This window comes from Diadema setosum, chromosome 9, assembly GCF_964275005.1.
Source record: "Diadema setosum chromosome 9, eeDiaSeto1, whole genome shotgun sequence".
In the NCBI taxonomy this organism is placed as follows: Eukaryota; Metazoa; Echinodermata; class Echinoidea; order Diadematoida; family Diadematidae; genus Diadema; species Diadema setosum.
This window is the reverse complement of record NC_092693.1, coordinates 12,870,416-12,890,142: the sequence shown is the minus strand read 5'-3', so window position 1 is coordinate 12,890,142 and position 19,727 is coordinate 12,870,416. Positions and strand designations below refer to the sequence as shown.

The window sequence follows — 19,727 nt, the reverse complement described above, 5'->3', positions numbered from 1 at the left end:
TGTGAGCGGAAGCTCACCATGCAGTAGCATGCATATCAAACTCGCCACTAAATGCTCGAATGGGACGACCACAAAAAACCAATTAAGGCTCATCATTCGACACCATTTTCATTCGTTATCCATGAAGTGCATCGGCAAACATGGGAGAGATGTCCAGTCATGTCTTCCTCGGGAAGCACTAAAACGATGTTACAATCATGAACCCGACGAGTTTGAACCAGTAAATGAACTTTTTGGAGGGGGTAAAAGGTTAGAGCACTTAACTTACGGAAGATGGAGACGTAGGTGTATGTTATATAGTTATTTCGTCTCTCTTTTATTTTTTTTTCTCTTTTTATTCCTGAGTGTTTGTGTATGTGTGTGTGTTCGTGTGTCCTACAAGAGAATAAGAGTCAGTGAGTGAAAGAGAGGGAGAAATAGTGAGTGTGCGTACTATATTACAGGTGTGTGTGTGTGTGTGTGTGTGTGTGTGTGTGTGTGTGTGTGTGCGTGCGTGTGGCACAAAATGACGATGCTGATTTAGAATTGAATGAACGGCTGACTGACCGACATTTCACATTAGCAATTAGAGCCATACATGTAACACATTAACAGACAGAAAATGAAGACATGAACTGTCTTTTTTTTTCTCCTTCGAAACTAACACGTATTGACATGTCAAATTTCTGAGCTAAACGAAAATTAGTTACTTGATCAAACATCCTAATCCCATCTGTTTCATATCTTTTTTTTTCAAATAGTTCTGAACAATGAATTAGAAAATGCAAGCATACTCTATACAGGTAGTCCACGCCAAGAATACGAGACAATGGTCATCTAACATGATTCATGAGAACGCATTATATATCTCTCGGAGAAGAGGAACAATATATAAACGAGAGCACCATTTGTGTGCCATAAAACACAAAGGGAACGCAGAAAATGGGAACAGAGAGAGAGAAATCTATATCTCTTCTCACAGATCATAAGTGTCACCTGTTCCAGCATGTGCAATCTTTCGCGCCATTTCGTGACATTTCTTTCTCTATATCTCGCATCGCCAAACAACCAATATTGAAAGCGCAGGTCATTGTAATACTCACCACTTCAGCCGTGGCGCAGAGAGAGAGAGAGAGCTGATAACTATCACAGGGAAATGATAAAAGAAAAGAAAGAGAAAAAGAAGGCAAAAGGGGGACTTCTGACCTATGAGTTGCTGTATGTATTCGTATGTCATGGGAATGAATAGGCCTATGAATAAAGCAGTCCATTTTGATAGCCACTTTCACAGCTGTATTATGTATGTCAGTGTCGCAATATTTAAACTAAAAACACTCAACAACTACCTGATAATATACGGAAAAAATGCAGTGTCATTTTTCAAGTTTCCAATATATTCTTATCTGCGTCATTCATCAAAAATAATCCTGCCCTCATCAAGTTGCCACTGAGATTACCACATCACTCGCGTGCTGTTACCTTGTTTACCTTGTGACAAAGTTTCACACTTACAGGCTGATGTCATGTTCTGTACAGCATCGGTCTAGACGGCATGCATGCACACATTACTGTAGAGTTAATTGTTGTTGGTGTTTTTAATTTGTTCGTTTTCTCAATTTTGTATCGACTGACACGCAGAGGAGCTGACGACTGCTATCCATGAATGAATGTTTGGCGGTGGCAAAAATCGAACGTTTGGGCATTTCACACGAATTCTCATGCAAACCCAGGCCAGTGCTGCTGGACTCGAGGGGCCCCCGTATAATACTATAGCATCTGTGAAGTATCTCGTTTCTCACACTCACTTTGCGGACGCATTTTCAAAGTAGCCACCTCATCCCGTTTGCGCCACGTTTGAAGGTGACGTTCGCGCGCAGATGCTGTCAGATGTACCACCGGGAGGATACAACAGCCAACGTTGTGGCGCCCTTTTCTTTTAACTCCGTAACGTGGGAAACGGAAAGTTCAATGAAAGGAAACGGGCGAATATCATACTCGGGTGTGAAAGGGTACACTAGAGAGGTTCTGTCCTTCCACGTCCATCTACCTTGGTATCGTTTGCAATTGCCCGTCATTATCATGTCCACTTTTCAATCAGTAGATGACAGGCGAATTGCTTCCGGGTACATCCCAGCTTCAAAAATCCACGTATCATTGTCAACTTCTAGTCTGTGTCATCAACATTGGTTGGGAAATGAGAAAGTTATGGAATGTTGAAAGCTGGCATGTTTTCATAGTACAGTGCAGTATTGGTCGAATCTACATTATTATGCAAATGAGATAAGAATACTATATCACCACATCACAGCTCACTGCTCCTCCAGAGCACCCTGTCATCATACACCATCCGCAGCAAATGGCGCCGGTTTATTAGAACGACATCATTAAGGGTATACGCGCCCTGTCAAAAGACGAAATAACTGAATCCAAGGTCTTCTCTTAGATAATATGTGATATAAACCTAAATGGCGTATATTCATTACATGATAAATATATATATATATATATATATATATATATATATATATATATATATATATATATATCACAATTTGTATTGTCATTATGACTCAGAAGTCTCGGGCCCTCTCAAGCAGTGTATCAGTTGACCATCTTAAACACATTCTGCTATTTTGTGCTTATTTGCATATTCCTCCCCTTACGCTCGACAGGAGATGAAGGAGGAACTAGAGCGAGCGCGTCCCGCCACAGTTCCCCGCGAGGATTGGCGGTCTGCGTGCTACTACAGCAGAAGCGAATCTTTAATAAAGTGAATGAGAACATGCAAGATGAAAAAAACACAGGGGAACGACCTTTAGAAGAGAGATGCTTACGAAGGAATAAAAGTCGTGCAAGAAAATTCCACGTGTAAGAGAAAACTTAAGCGAATTTTGGCAAAATACTTGTTTTGAGAAAGTTACGGGTAAATGCATTTCTTAAGAAAGCTATACAGGTAACAGAATTTTAGTAAGTGATTTGAAAAAGCTATTTCAGTCACGTGATGCTAAGATTTCTGATAAGCTTTTTGTCAATGAAATATTCACCATTCATTTTACGTTCTTTTGGAACTAATATTTTCCTACGGTTCTGCTCATAAGCTAATGTCGTAGATTACGTAATAGTTTGGTATTGGCAGAAAAGAGAGGGAAAACAGAAACGAACACACATTCTCTTGCAAGGTGCATTACTCGCATTTGTACGATGATATATAACTTTTTTTCGATCTTATTATCATTATGTCTTTTATTTTTATTTCGCAAAACGACATTGATCGTCTTGGATACTCTCTCTCTCTGGGATCGGCTGTAAAAGAAAATAGGTGAACAAGACAGTGTGGCTGACATTTTGATACAACTATTCGAAAACTGATATAGGAAATATAGGCCTACTCTGTATATTCGAGGAGGAACGTAATATAATTAGAAATACCGCCTTCTCCCTTCTTCCCTTCTCTCTTTCTTCATCTAAGCTTCCTTAATTCTTCTTCCTTTTTGTTTCCCTTCATTTTGGTCTTCTTCACTTTATTTTCCTTCATGTTCCTTTTTTTTTTCAGGCATTTTATTTTTTAATCTTCGTTCCAGGCTTGAATCTCCCATCGGTGATACTGAAGCTATGATCAGAGACAAGCCTTTATATGATCCTGTGTCTTGTAAAATGATTTTTTTTTATTAAGCCGCTCAAAAAGAGATAAGCTATTGATAATTGCATTAGCCATCTTCTTGTGTCCGCCCGACCATGTTCTCTATATCGTAAAATGCCTTCTTTCTAAGTATTGTCAGCTATGTATGCTCTTTATCGACTGTCTAGGCATAATCGGAAAAGGACGTTTTGTGCTGGCACTGTTGCGACCGAAAACTTTGTTCTCCACCATTTCACCAGAATAATAAAACTGATGCAAAATCGATTGATCCAAAAGTATAGTTCTTAAAGACCCCTCAGCATTACCTGGTTGAATTGATAAATGCTCTTTGGCACTGTGAACAACGTATTGGATGATTAGGGCTCCTTTGGTCTGGTGGTTAATCAGGCTCGATCCATGCTTAATCAGTCTTAAGCCTTAAATTGGTCGTGACTAAAAAAGAAAACTAAGCGGGACCTACTGTTGCGTGATAGGGGACAAAGTCTTGAGAGAATCCATAAAACAATAACGTGTAGCCACTGGACAACTCTGCGTATGTGGAATGTAACATATCACACCTATAGTGTACCTCTTTATAGTTCACTTACAGACGTTATGTACCTGACTAAAATGCTGTCAAGGAAAATATCAAACTCGAATCAAAACTAAAAGGGAGCGCTCCTTCTGGCTCTTCTATGGGTCTTTGTTTAAATTGCCAATCTCCAAGTGTCTACCAAACTGTTTAAGAGCTAAGCATCGTTAAAGACATTGATTCATTCTTTCAAAGTCGAATAAATCGATGGGTGACAGATCACACACATCTTTGTCTGAATATATCAAGAGTGCAAGTACGTACCTACCCATTGCTTTGCGACCAAATGAATTGTCGATTCCCCCTTATGAGCATTCTCTCGTCATATAATATGGCGTCATATAATATGACTGCATGTGACATTCTTGTTTTGTATCTTTGTCTTTGTTTCCGTAAAGTGATATGTCAATCCCTTGTACCAAGTACATGCACTGATTGCAAGGTTCATGGGAACACGATACGAAGTCATTATACAGGAAAGGGAATTTACACGGATGGTGATACTCCATGCATACGCCCAATGAGGGCATATGAAATTGACAGAACGTAGCTGCAATACAACACCAGTCAAGTACTAGGATACGAGATTACTGAAGAGCGAAATTTTGCTCGTGATATGGACAATGATAATGAGAAAACTGTCATTGACACTTCCGATTACTAGTGTATATTTTTAATCAAGCACCGAGCAATGTCTACTGAAACCGTCAAAACAACAAACTCGAAAGGGAAGTAATTCGTTCAAATTTTATTTCAGATGGATGCTGTGAAGGTGATAAATGGTGATGGGCATACAAACAAAATTGCATATAATGATCAGAGATTCTGAACTTGATCGACCAAATTATGTTGTTGTTTATACGAATGTGCGTGAATGTGCCGTCATCGCGTTATCAAACAGCCATGTACGTAGTATCACAGCTGCGTGTGTTCCACACCAGCAAGCAGTATAGAGCGGATTTTAATCAATAGCGGTATAAAAGGTGGGTGTTCACAATACTAAGTTGCTTCTCTCTTTCCTGTTTCTATCTTTATTCTACCACGTAGTTACAAGCCAAAGAATTAACTCTATACCTGAGAGTGTTGTGTGGAATCGTGACTAGCACTGACTAGGCAACATGAATATACATTACAAATCCAAAGGAAGGAACACTACCTGGATATTGCGCTACAGTTCTGTGAATCGGATGAATCATTTCTTCGGAAAGCTTCAAGTCTACTGATGAACGTGAAAAACATGTATGCGAAAATGAGAGACGGGCTTACTGTTTGATGATATCGGAACACTGACTGGGCTTCTTCTCGTTGTCATCTTGCTCATATTTATGGTCATCATTTTGTTGCGATACCATCACTTACATCCATCACAATCACCACTACCACCACCATCGTCATCACTCTCATTCATCACCATCACCAGATATCGCCAACATCATCACCTTGACAACCATTATCACCACCATCGCCGTCACCAACATCAATCACCATTATACTATCACCACCATCGCCGTCACCAACATCAATCACCATTATACTATCACCACCATCGTCACGACTAATATCCATTATGGTGACCACCATCACCACCACCATCATCAACTCAAACACCCCCACTAGAATAACCATCACCTATTTATCCTTCCCATCGTCATTATCAACGTCTATCGCCATTAATATAACACCATCACCACTGTTATCACCAGCATCAATCTCTATGTCTTTCATAACTTCCACAATCCACATTAGCCCTACCACTATCCATTCTAATCACATGGATCACTACCGTATACAAGCCCTCATCACATCGCGCTCAATATCCATCATCAGGACATCCAGCATCGCCACTATTCACCAACATCGCCCTTACAGCCATAGTCATCGCCATGCGACTATCAAAACATCGCTATACCACATAAAACACCTTTATCATCATCCATACACCATCCACAATAATTGGTACTACTAGTATCATGCCAACATCCACATCACTTTAATATCCCAATCAGAGCATCTCTTATGTGGGAGCATGCATTAGTGCACGGTTTACGACAGACAGCGTTGTGATTTATACAGCTCCGTCTGTGTGTTATACAGACAGCCGTACATGCAGAATACGGATACAGACCAGAAACATTAGTTTATTTAGAGAAAGAGACGATTAGACAACGAAAAGCTGAATTGACAATATGTATCACAGTAGCATGAAAAGCGGAGGGACTATGGACCACCTGGAGCATGCTTGGTGCAGAAAGAAAATCATAAAGGAACCACTTCCTGCGAAGTTGTCAGTGGACACAATATCATTTGAAAAGTGTATTTTCCCCATCGCTTCAGTTAGGAGCGACAAAGATATTTGAGTGATGTAGAAAATGCCGGTGTTTTATTTCTTGTATTTGAGTTTACGTGAATTGTTGCATTAAAGGTCATCTTCGATATTATGAATGTAATCGAATTTGTGATGACAGTCAGTTTCATGATAATGTTAAGTGCATATATCAGCTCCCATGCTCAGGGCCGGGACACGCTCTTATCAAGGACGTTGTTTGAAGCTCCTTGCTCTTATATTAGATGAAACTTGATTTTGATAAGGTATGACTATGATAAGCCGACATGGAGAGTGTACCATCACAAGGCCTGATAGCTATATATACGCTATATATAGACCCTTGGCGGCGCCCGCCATTTCTCGAGAGGTCGGCTTCGAGGAAAAATGCAAAAGATTTCACGCGGGACTTCGAGGAACAGCTGGACAAGAAATCGAAATAAAAACAGCAACGACAACAACTAGTTGAACCTCAGGAGGAGTATGAAATTTGCAGACTCATATATAACTGACTTGAACCCCACGGTGACTGCACCTTGTTGTCTAAAAAATCCGATGGCGTCGAATGGCTCCCCGTCGCCTGCCTACAGCTAGTGGCGTGCAAGTGGAAGTGTAATTTCACTCTCATGTTCAAGTTGGCTGCTTATAATCATATACGAATACAGAAAAAAATCAAATCAAAAGAATGACAAGAAGTTTCGCTGAAACCGGACTGGAACCAGAAGGCTAATGAAATTGGGGGAAAAAAAGAGCATATTATCTTGTTTTTGCTTCCTTGTTTGTGTGTTTGTTTGTTCGTTTGTTTATTTCACAGAGGAGCTTATACATGCATTCATGGTCGCCACCACATTATGCAAATAAAGATTTGGTGATGACGTCACTTGCACATGATTCTCCCATTCCCTCGCACAAAAGTTTTCCTATTTTGACATGAATTCAAGAAAAAGATGTAAACAGTATATACATTGGTAGTATAATTTGGAATCGAATCAAGCATAATAGTAATGATTCAGTGTAAATCATGGTGACTTTGTAAAGGGTAAGGGGTGCAAATTGCTTACTTATCGACAAAACTATGATTTGCATCGAATTTTTTCTTTAATGAAGAAGGTCTATTCTGCTTGCAGAGAGAGGCCGAAAAAGTCTATCCACGACATTTTACTTTACAAATCAAATGGAGAGTTGTGAGGTGACGAAATCATCACCTCACCTTCATTTCTTTGCATATGGTGGCGACCAATACCCCCCCCCCCCCTCCACAGTTTTGTGAAAATATGGGATGCTTCAAAATCATATAACTGCATAACTTTCTGATTCCAGATCCAATTCTGATGAAATGTCCACCATCTTAATTGTTTCATTTTATTGCAGTCCATTTTTTTTTCGTCAACTCAGAAATGGAGTGGCTTAACATTTGCACTTTGAAAATAAACCTGGAGAAAGTGCGGGGCATTCCTTAACTCTTTCAGCTCAGTTGGCAACATGATTAATATGTGCAATGTGACTGGTATTTTAAAATGTTGGCATTCAGAGGATTAAAGACGTGGATCTCTTTTCTTTTGTGAGTGTTTTAAAGTCATGTGAGGCAAGATGAAAATCTTGATCAAAATGATAACTCGCTTTCACTCTCTCGTTTACGAGATGTTCCGGGCCAGCTGATTAAAGTCAAAAGGCAATGTTTGCACAAGTCTCTTCCCGTCTGTTGCTGTTAATAGCCACTATGTATTAAACCCTCGGGCAAACGATCATTTCTCGAAGGAACATATTGGATGTCTTTCACGTGCGGGGCATGGTTATATTGCATCGGACGAACATTCAAACAACTTCACTGCGCCATTTCACATCACCCACTTCTCAGATAAAAGCTCTTCTTAAAGGGACACTAACTTTCCTTGTTAAGGCTTACTCTCAAAATAAATAGAAATAAAAATTGGATTAAAAATAGAAAAAAAGAAAGTTATGAAATGTTCCCGCGTCTGATCGTTTCAGAGGACAGTGACATTCGTCCAAGTCACTATATAAAGGTTGTGATGTCACTGACTCACAAGTCTCCTACAAATCTTAATTTTCGACAGAATTTCTTGTGTTTTACATGAATTAAAAAAGAAGAAGATGAAGAAATGTGTCATTCAAATTACACTGTTTGATAGTAGAAACAATGCAGCAATGACTTTGGAAATGGCAGACGGTTAGAAATACATTCGATTGAAGCAGAAAACAAATCATCGTATCATTTTTCACCAAACAACGGGAGAGTATAGAAGGGCTATAATCCATGCATCATCAGATCTCCTTGTGTATATTTACATCATATAAACGAGAACTGTTATGCACAAATGAGTGATACTTCACAACATAATAACTTCCTTAATTCTTATCTAATTTTGATCGAATTTCCACTGTTGTGCTCATAAAATTTTACTATTTAATTTCAAATTTACTTTTAAGTGGTACGGAATTCCCTCTTTAAAACTGCACCCAGCCGATCCAACCCAAAAATATGAAGAGAACCGTGACTTTCAAAGGCACCATCTATATTCCATGTCTATACTTTATCAAGGTTAATTTTCGACTCCCTCCGCGATGGTCCCAAGTTGTGAAGCTTCCCTTTAAAAGTGGGCTTGGTCTTTACTCATGGAAGGCGAGCCTCAGCCAATCACATCACATCTCGCGGTAGATGCGATATGCAGAGGAGGAAATCTGGCCGCGATGACAAATGTGTCCCCGCGGATAGGCGTGCATGCATATGTTTTAATGATCTGCGAAATTAAGTAGCGCCCATTCCGAACCTTGGGCAATATTTTGTGACAAGGACTTGTTGCGATAATGAGTCATATCAATCTGTGTCCGAGCAAATTCGAGGTGTCCGGTAGCAAACTAATTTGAATTGATGAAGAGGAGGGGGGGGGGGGGGAAGGGGCGGGAATTCCACCATTCCGTAATACCTATAATAGAGATTCTATGTTTCTATACGTGATTGAATTATCTTACACTTTACATTCTAACCTCCCCCCTAAAAACAAAAAACAAACAAACAAACACAACAACAACAACAACAACACACACAGAGAGAGACAAAAAACAGTCAAACGAACAAGCAACAAAACAACAACCATGACATTTATCTTTGAAAGGGGAAACACGTTTGTAATATACATGTACTTAGTTCTACACAGACAACTGTCTGGAGGTGTGTGATAACTGGTAAAAATGAGTCATGGAAATACAGGCGAAGCGGTCATAGTGGCTATTCACCACCAATACACTGACGATAAGATAATGCACTTGGCTTAATTACTTAAATTCCCTAACTACCTTGAAATGAAGGACTATCACACTCACACTATCACTTATCTTGAAAGTGAAATGACCTATACTTGCAGTGTGCGTTGCTATTAGTCAGCCAGATAAAATGGTGGAGAAAGATCCACGAAGGGTCGAGGTATATCAGGGTGAGGTATATTAGGGTGAACAAGCACAAGGAAAAATCCGACCTCGCATATAGCAGAATATATTCTTTGATAACTTAGCAAGTTTTATTTTAATTTCAAGGTGATGGGCCTAATACATTAGGCAAAAGCTTCTGCAACTCAGAAGTTTTCCAGAAGTAACAGTGGAGTGGCCCACCGACAATACGAAATACTAATACAGTGTATTGAAATGCACATGGTGAAGGGTTGGAAGTGTGAGTAATGACGTATCAAAACGTCAGATATTATAGTTCACATCAAAATGAGACAGAGGAGGTAGTATTTATCAATACTGACGCCTTGGCTAGAGACTAGTCGTGGGGGCGTTGCACAAATGCAGAGGCGCAGTGCCAGGTCAGTTTCTAAGCTCCATAGCAACCAGGTTAATGGCAGTTCATTGCACCGAGCGAGGAAAGGTGATAGCGTTTAATTCATCACACTATCCCGATGTCACCACTTATTATCTCATCTGCATGCATTGCATAACAAAAAGCGCAGGGACCCTTTACTGTTGTATGTGGATTTCTGTTGAATTCGAATGAGACTGTTTTGAATGCTTCAGTAAATTTGGAGCACGGCAATTAACAACGAAGCACCGGTTTATTGATGCCCCATGTCCCTTCACTCGGATTAAAAAACGCAATTTGTCAATTGTAATTTGCTAAGGGCAAAATACTAAACTGAAAATTATGGCAGTTGGATTGTAATATAAAGACAGACAAGGAGAGAGAGGGGGTAGCGATTACTAGATGTAAGGTTGTCCTTTCTAAAAAAAAATAAACACACAAAAAAAAAACAACAACAATGATTTGTCTCCTCAAATCGCGTGAACAGGGTCTTTGTCGTTTTCAATTTCAATTTCAATTCATTTATTTTCATTCTTCTCTTTTTTTCCAACAGAACACAACACAGTATAAATTAGGAATCACTCCGGAGCATAGAATTTGCAATTTCAAATGAACCCCCCCCCCCAAAAAAAAAAAAAAAAAAAAAAAATCCTATACGCAAAGGATGGTCTTATAGCGTTCAGATTAGATTGTAATGGGGAAAATGTTTATACAAACATGCCGATTTGTATTTATTGCATTTTGCATATTGTCCGCTTCAATATGATTGTTTATCATAATGTTTCTCTATTGAATACTCTGTTCATTTCGGATTGTATCGCTTACATTATTCTCTATTTCAAAAGAAAGTGAAGTGTATATTACATTTCTGACAGATATATCGACATATATATATATATATCTGTCGAAAATGAAAATAGATTAGAATTTGAATCTATAACAGTCGATATATGGTAATTAAGTCAAGACTAATAACTGATATGTGATCATCTTTTTTTCATAAATCTATGTCAAAGAGTGTTGCAATGCATTCACGAGCAAAGAAGAGAAATGAAACACAAACCGAAATTACGTATCAGGTCTGTTTATTATACACTGTTCAGCGATGGAGGGATTTTGTTCAGCAACGGCTAGAGCCGGCTGCTATTTCCACGGGAAATTTTTGTGTGGAAATTGGGAGTGTTTGCAAAAACGGCTTAAGAGGAGTGTATCCTCTAATGCTATGGTAAACTAACAACGTTCTTCCTTTGTTTCCCCGATCGAATGTTCACACACAACTTCTCCATGGCCTTAAGAGCTTTCTGGTGGTTCTGTTTTGCTCGTTTGCTGTTTGTTCAACTCCTGATCCTCGCTGGAAACTTTTTGCTTTCCCACAACAATGGACTCAGAAGGAAGAATGACCCCCATGGAGAAATGCATTTTCTTGGACGTAGTGAAACAAAGACAGCACCTCCTCATGAGAAAAATAATACAAACATAGGAGCGACTTGGAACATGGCGGTATGAGAAAGTTGTGCCTCTGTGACAAATATATCGCATGTAACATGGTGATATTGATCACACATGATCATGCTAATGAATTCTTTGTCGCAAACAGCATGACATTGTAAATTAATTTCATTTCAATTTTCCATTTTCATCATTGAACTATAATAGTTTACAAAGTTTGCATTAAAACAAACACACAAACAACTTAAACAAAAAGAATACATGATATCAAAATTAAAAGCTATAACTTCCATGGCTTATGCAAAAGTTCGACGCTGAGTTCATTTCGTGAAAAAAAAAACTCACCGCAAACAACAAAACCAACAATAGAGTAATGATAAGCGATTTTCAACATGAATTGCTACCTTTTTCTCAATATCATGTTATAGGGCACGAGTTATTTTCATGGGAAAATTGGTGTGAAAGCTAGGTTTCTTCTCCGTCAAGGATGCTATCATGAGAACACTATGATGGCGTTTGTTATCATTAAACAATACGTGCAATGGCAGTGAGATGAAAACTCCAGTGCAAATTTCCAAACTCTAACAAAGCAGTCTGCAATCTCCCTATATACATTGCCTTCACGCTGCAAATATCAAGAACGAAAGAAAGAAGAAGAAACTCTTCCCCACCCGGTGCTAATACACCTGTGTTTGACGAGAAGTCAAGTGTGGCCAGTCCGGATTCACCCTCCAGTGCTTAATCGGTGACAAGAACCATCAACATTTACTCAAATCTTGGGGATTTTTTCTTTTCTTTGTTTAAAGGGTCTTGCGGACTTAGTGTGTAACCACATCGTCAGGTGCACTTGATTTCAAAGCAGAAATGGCGCTCTAAATGGCGCGTGAAAGAAAAAAATAGGATTACACTTGCGTCCCAAACTGCTGTTTGCCCGTTTGGCCACATTTGCTTTCTTTTACGTTTCGTGCTAAATATCAACGAAAGTTGCGTCACTCGCGTTTTATAGTCTCGCCTCCACGCCGCATCTCGTCCTATATGAACCCAGATTAGTTTACTAGTATCATCAGTAAGTATTGATTGTTTTGTTTTCTGACTATATTGACTCAAGCTAACATCAATGTAGGAATCAACAACACTCTCCGATTTGTTTTGTTTCTCATCAACAGAGGTTGTTTTCTTCTGGCGTATTATGGGGCGATTCTTTCAGCTGCTTTGTACTTTCTTCTCTTTCTGCAGATGGAGTTCGCTTCTTATGCAGGCAAAGTTCAGCGACGTATCTATACTTCCGTCTGTCAAACGAAGTATCTTGTCACCCCACATCATAGGAGAACAAAAGTTTATTCCGAACGGACAAAATCAGTACTGAAAATAAAAGAAGATCAAACTGACGATTTGGTAACCGTCTGGTTTGGTTTACTGTTTTCTGTATGATCACACGTGTAAATCTAAAGATTTCTTTAATTTACCGCACAGAGTACGATTATATGATTTGTTTGTGTACAGCGGTGTGGTGTGGGGGGGGGGGGATATCCAAAGCAATACATTAAACAACAGAATAGGATACCTTCATGAAGTGTATGCAAAATAAAAACAAAACAAAAATGAACAAAATACCACAAAACATGCTCAAAGAGAAAAGTATCACTGGGCTTCGTGTGGAAAGAAATCTTCTTGTGTGTATGTGTGTGTTTATTTCCTTTTTTTAGTGGAACACTCTAAATTACCATTGCGTCAAGGGGATTATTGTTGCAATTTGGCGCGTTATATAGAAATGTTCCTTTAAAAATAAAATGAACACTCAAAAAAGGTACACATGTGTACTGTGCTAATCGTAAGACGAAGGAAGAACTGAATCTGACATCACATTATCACGAAAACCGAAAACCAGATCAAGAGTGTATAGGCAAGACTGCTTGGAATAGATCTATTTGCGAATCGATAACAGCGTCACTATACTTTCAAAGCATGCAGGTGAGCGCAGCTCGACCGTTAATCAAACAAATACAAAGGAATTTACTTGCATGCCATAACGGTACACGCATCACCAAAACAGTTTTGCTAATACAAAGATTCAGCTTAAATCCTCTGTATACTATTCCCAGAATAAAACGCATACAGTATGAGGAACGGCACTTCAACAACGTTGGTGCGACTATACTTAGTAATAGTTTCATTCATGATTTTCATCTACGTACTTTAAAACAACAGGAGCAGTTTTAGAAAGTCCATGTTATGTAACAAACTTTCTCACCGAGGATTTTCACGTATAATTTCTCCCTTAATGGCAATTTGAAGGAGAATTTGAATGTATCTTCAACGCGACCCTGCATGTTGGAAAAAGAAGAATGAAAATAAAAGAATTGAATTGAATTGAAATGAATTCAGTTCAATTCAAATTTCAATTCAATTCACTTCCATTCAATTCAAAGATGACCTTCATTTCGCACACGCATGGCAACCATGCAGTTGGATTGAGCAATGTGTCACGACTTATATACCAGTGTCGGAAAGACACTAGTACATGTGCACTGACATTATGATTTCAAGACACTTAGTAAATGAAAACACATGGTTTCCAATGGACAAATTATCACCAGAAACGTTAATTGGCTTTAAAATTAACGAGCTCGTTATGAATTGGGCGGACTAGTTTATCGTAATTGACATCAATCTCTTTCAGAACGCAGGAACACACAGCCGTAAATTAACAATTTCCTATTGCGCAGTTTCCCCACATGGCTGAACAAAATACGAAATTCACCTCCACTTCCTTGCCATTAATATTGTATTCTTGACTCACACGATTGGCAAGATGCTGAGAAGTAATCGGTCTACACTGTCTATCTCTTCTGCCAAATAATAATTGAAAAAAAGATCCGGCTTTTTCAGTCTAGGTTAATTTCGAAGGCAATATTGGTAAAAAACAAACAAACAAGCAAACAAACACAGTACTCGTGTATCCGTGTACAATTAGTAGAAAACTTAATTGTCACATTTCAGCTAGTATGACTGGAGTGGTACTCTGTGTTCGTTCAATTTCGATTTCAATTTAGTTCTGCCTTGTATGCAAGAAATACAATGTTCAAACAGAAATACATAAAAAAAATGAAGGATCTTTGGTAAGATTAAGTTTTCCAGGAACATTTCAATTTAAAAAACAGTCAGTGAACCATTTTACGTACCACATACCTGATGCAGCAGATAATTGCATTTTCTTTCTCATAATGATTATGGTAACATAGCTGAAACTGTTGCGGGGGCCGTCGCAATGACATACATAATGATGCTTGATGAGATGGCAGTCTTTTCCTTATTAGATGTCATTAGTACAGACGATTAAGGTTCAACATTTCCTCATATTTCATATTTCCGCATATTATTACATATTATTGCACATTTCTCGACAAATTATGCACTTGACAGCCGGAGGGTTGCCAAACATGAAGTTTGCAATAGTGTATAGTCCACTGACTTTAAGTGCTTATAGAGAGGTTGACAGAAGTGACCATACTAGTGACGAGATGAAGGAAAACTCGAAATGCACAATACGTTATACCTACTTAATATTCAGGTTGTCAAGATTTACATTATATTTGTGATTCAGTAAGCTCATCCCACTCTTAAAAGGTGAGTCGCTTTTGCAACAGTATGATCAGGGAAGATATGATAATATAAACTATACACACTTACTATTACTATTATTATGATGATGATGATGAGTATTATCACTATTGTTATTTTAGTATTCTGGAGTGTATATACATGGAGCTACCAAGTCTTTTTGGTAGCTCCATGGTATATATGACACATACACACACACACACACACACGCACACACGCACACACGCATGCACGCACGCACGCACGCACACACATTACTATGTATATATACATGTAGTGTGTGCATATGATATACAAGTAAATATGAGTAATATTATTACCTTCACCCGAGTACGATCACCAGAAGCAGCATATTATAACAGAGAGGGTTCCATGCAGGTTGGTGCGTAATTACTCGGAAAATCCCATTGGATACAGCGGATTATTAGAGAGTAAGAAGTGCAGGAATTTGAACTTCGTGATCGCATAAAATGTAAGCATAACAACAACAAGCTTACAAACAAAGCACAAAACAAAACAAACACAAAAAACAGGATTGGAAGACTTGAGTCCATTTAAAGCTACTCGTTACTCATCGATCGATACATGCCTTCGGGCATTTATACAAACCATGTCTATATAGTTAGCTTTAGAAACCGCTAAAGACATACAGTTAGCCATTAACGAACAGCCAGCTATTATCCGGTCCAGTCGGGCGTAAAGACTCTCAAGAACTGAAAAGAGGCAAGCGCGACTCTTTAGATTACTTAACCTCCATCAACTTACTTAGAATTAGACTTGAAGCTCCCGTGTATGTTCTCTTATCTCTACCGGTCTGCCAACGACTGTTCAGGACAAGATCTGTATTTTCATGATGTAGTCTAAAAAAGAAAAGAAGCTTCTCCATTCCTTAAGCCCAAAAGGAAACTGTTACGTAAGCATATGTCGACTATCTGTGCAGTCCACACTTGTTTGTTTTAGTTAGTGTGTGTATGAAGAAGCAAGCACTTATCACGCTGCCACTGAGCTTTTATGTCAAGTTTTGAGATCGACCTCAACTTCACTTTAAAGCAATTGCAAACGATATGCTACACAAAGTAGCTGTCATTCAGCTATGCCGTATCAACACAAAATATAATAGCTCTTTTTCCAGTATCGTGTAGATGCTCTTTGCAAGTTTGTTTTTCTAGATAGGCGCTAATTAGATGTCCTTCCCATCTTTACGAGGCGGCGGGGGGGGGGGGGGTGGGCGTAGGGCCGATGTGAATTGTTAGAAAAGAGATAGGGATGTCATAACGTCCACCTATTTAATCCAGTAGATATCAACTTCAATAGCGGAGCACGTCTCCTTTTACACTGTGGCAGATCAATCCCAAATGGCGCCGCGAGCACCTTGTCCCACCGCGCACTCATTGTCCGTGTTGAGATGCATAAAGTTATTGAGGATGACAAATAAAAAGACGGAGAGAGAGTTTCGTACGATCTGACTTTGCTTTTCCCCACCTTTCGTTGTCCAGACGTCAGACGATATGGCTAGTGACACAAATGGACGATATCACATATCGTGACGGGGACTTTCTCTCTCTTCGGCCAGCTTATTGTGATGCAGGGTCCTCAAAAGTGAGCGGAGGATTAATGCGGATGGTTGTATTGATACATAAGCACAAACCTTCCAATTAGCATGTACAGCGGCTCAATGCTGACAATATATCCGACCTGCTTCTTTATAATCTTATTGAGCGAAGCAATCAAAGATTCCATTCTGACTTAGGATCTACTCTTTTTTTCTTCAAATCTCAACCCCATGCATTCTCAAATTTGATACAGACACAAACAAAGAATTTTAATCTTCCGCCCATGATAATCGTAAATACTCCAGTTTCCAGAAGCATATACATGTTTTCAATGGATGCTGATCAGTGAATGTTCCTCGAGTATAAGGAACAAGCCGGAAAAGCTCCCGGTGTGCTAACAAAACTGCTTAGCGTGGAGCCATGTCTTCTCCACATGCATGCTGTGATGAGGAACCATTGCTCTTTGTGCATAATGAATTGTTGACAAATTCGCCGGACACATTCGTAATATTCACATAACGGAGTTGTAACACCACCCCACCCCAATCTCTTGTTTTTCTTCTTCGGGTTGCAAATCGTATAGGATCAGTGCACTTTGGGGATATGCGTACACAAAATTACATTAAGCATCTAAATGTAGGCCTTCTCATTATCCAGTCACGTTTCTAACAAGTCTAAGCCTACATGCTTATAGCCTTTTGTCAAGGCCCTCTCGCTGTAATGGGCTAGCGAAGCGAGCCCAGCCGAGCGCGCCACTCAGCTGGGCTCTCTTTACCATACAGCGAGAGGGCCTTGACAAAAGGCTAACATGCTTAGGACGTTGTGCGTCTTTCAATCCCATAACGTGGATGTTTTTATTTCTCTTGCTGTAAACAGTCACTAGTAGATTTTGTTGATGGGTCATAATTATTATTCATCACTCACGCAGATTGATAATCATTATAAGGTCACCATGGCTACGCTTTGTTCATAATCGGTATGATACTTTGTAAAGAATGTAAGCAACGGAATTAGCTACCTTTATAACCCCCCCCCCCCCCCTCCCCTTCCAGTTCGGAAATATTGATCGAAAAATGACAAGCAAACAGCTTCCATTCAAAATTAGCACCTGTTGATATACTATTATTAAAGTCTTCGTTTTCGTTTTCTTAGCACAGGCGACGACCCCATCCCTAAAACATCCCACTCCATCTGCATTTACGAGCGTGTCAACGACATACACTCGTACTTTCATTCAATAGATAACCTCTATCGAACCCCAAGCACATTGTCATTTGCGTGAAAGCATCACTCCATTGGCGTTCATATATTTCTCATCATGGTCCGCAGTGCATGCAATCCTTTGTCTACGTCTTTCGTTGTTGTTTTTTTCTGTCTCACGGAGTGTTGACAAAACAATAACTTTCAAAGTTTTTTATAACCTTCAAGAAGAATAATCGTTATTCTATCTACAATACTCGGAAAGGTTAATCTATATCTGCGAGAGAAAAAAAAAAGAAAGATGTGGGTAAGTTATGTTCAACACAAATGATGTGCACATAATTTGAACTTTTCTTGGACTTACACGTGAAGTAAGGGTTTAAATCGCAAACTCGATAATTTCCAAAGTGCAGATTACATCAACACCAATGTAGATTTTCTTCCTTTCACTTTATCTAAACGCGCTATGTGAAATTTACATTACGGTAAATTTGACGATGAAAATTATGTATTCTCGATGACAGAACCATTTGAAATAATTTTTGTATACGTTTCAAGTTAAATCCGTTTCATATCTGATACTCTAAATATCCCTGCTTTACAGGAACGAGAAGTGGAAAAGCTGTGTAGGTCCTGCACTGTGAATTTCACACTGACCACTGCACGAATAGTTCTAGCCGTCCTGTTGTAACAACATAATCGTTGCGGTTGTCGCTAGCATTACAGTTTCTATAGAAACAAGTGGATGTCTTACTTGTGATTCCAAACGTGAGGGAACGGACTGAGAAGAATATCCCCAGAGTGGAAACGCTCGAGTCGAGCTCTTGCACGATGTCTTCGAGGAACACAGTGAGGCTTGTCGAGATGCCGATGCCGAAGAAGAGACAAAGGTGGGCGTACAAGATGAGCAGAGCTGCTTGACATCGAAGCGCATTGCATCTCGTCTTCCTCGCCGGAGGTCCGGGCGCCGTTGACTGACCGTCCTCCTCTGTCTTCACCCGACGAAACATGCTTAATGTTCTCCTTTACACGCCAGTCATACTACTGTCTTTCAAATTTATATGATCCGTCACAGCTAGTTATTTTTCCGTCAACGTTATCACATCGCTGTCAGTATCATTGTTCATTGCCCAAAGCGCCTAATCGATAGCAAATAAAATGCGGTGAAAATCATTCCGTAATGACAAAGATGCACAATGGACCTAACAGCGGGATGCGTATTGATCCGATGAGTTCATTTTACCGTCTGCTCGATCGCCACCAGGCCAGCGCACTGTGAGAAGTACAAGGGAAAGAAACAACGGCTTCTTTCTTGCGTGCGGCGCCGAATACCTCCAGTTGCGAGAATGCCAGTGAACGAGCGAGCGGACAGCGACTAGTCTAATGCAGGGGTGAAACACAGGGCATTGGCTGGTGCGTGGTTACGCACATAGCCTTTTGTCAAGGCCCTCTCGCTGTAATGGGCGAGCGAAGCGAGCCCAGCCGAGCGCGCCAACCCCACTCAGCTGGGCTCTCTTCACCATACAGCGAGAGGGCCTTGACAAAAGGCTATTACGCACACTGGACGCCTTCAC

The 19,727-nt window shown here is 39.6% G+C and overlaps 1 protein-coding gene across 1 annotated transcript in view; it reads right to left on the bottom strand.

Moving 5' to 3' along the window:
- Positions 1-19,377, bottom strand: part of LOC140233499 (monocarboxylate transporter 2-like) — a 48,806-nt gene extending 29,429 nt beyond the window's left edge. The window contains exon 1 of the mRNA XM_072313617.1: positions 18,908-19,377. Coding sequence (XP_072169718.1) covers positions 18,908-19,163 — 256 coding nt within the window. The 5' untranslated portion in view covers positions 19,164-19,377. The remainder of the gene's footprint in view (positions 1-18,907) is intronic.
- Positions 19,378-19,727: the final 350 nt, after the last annotated feature.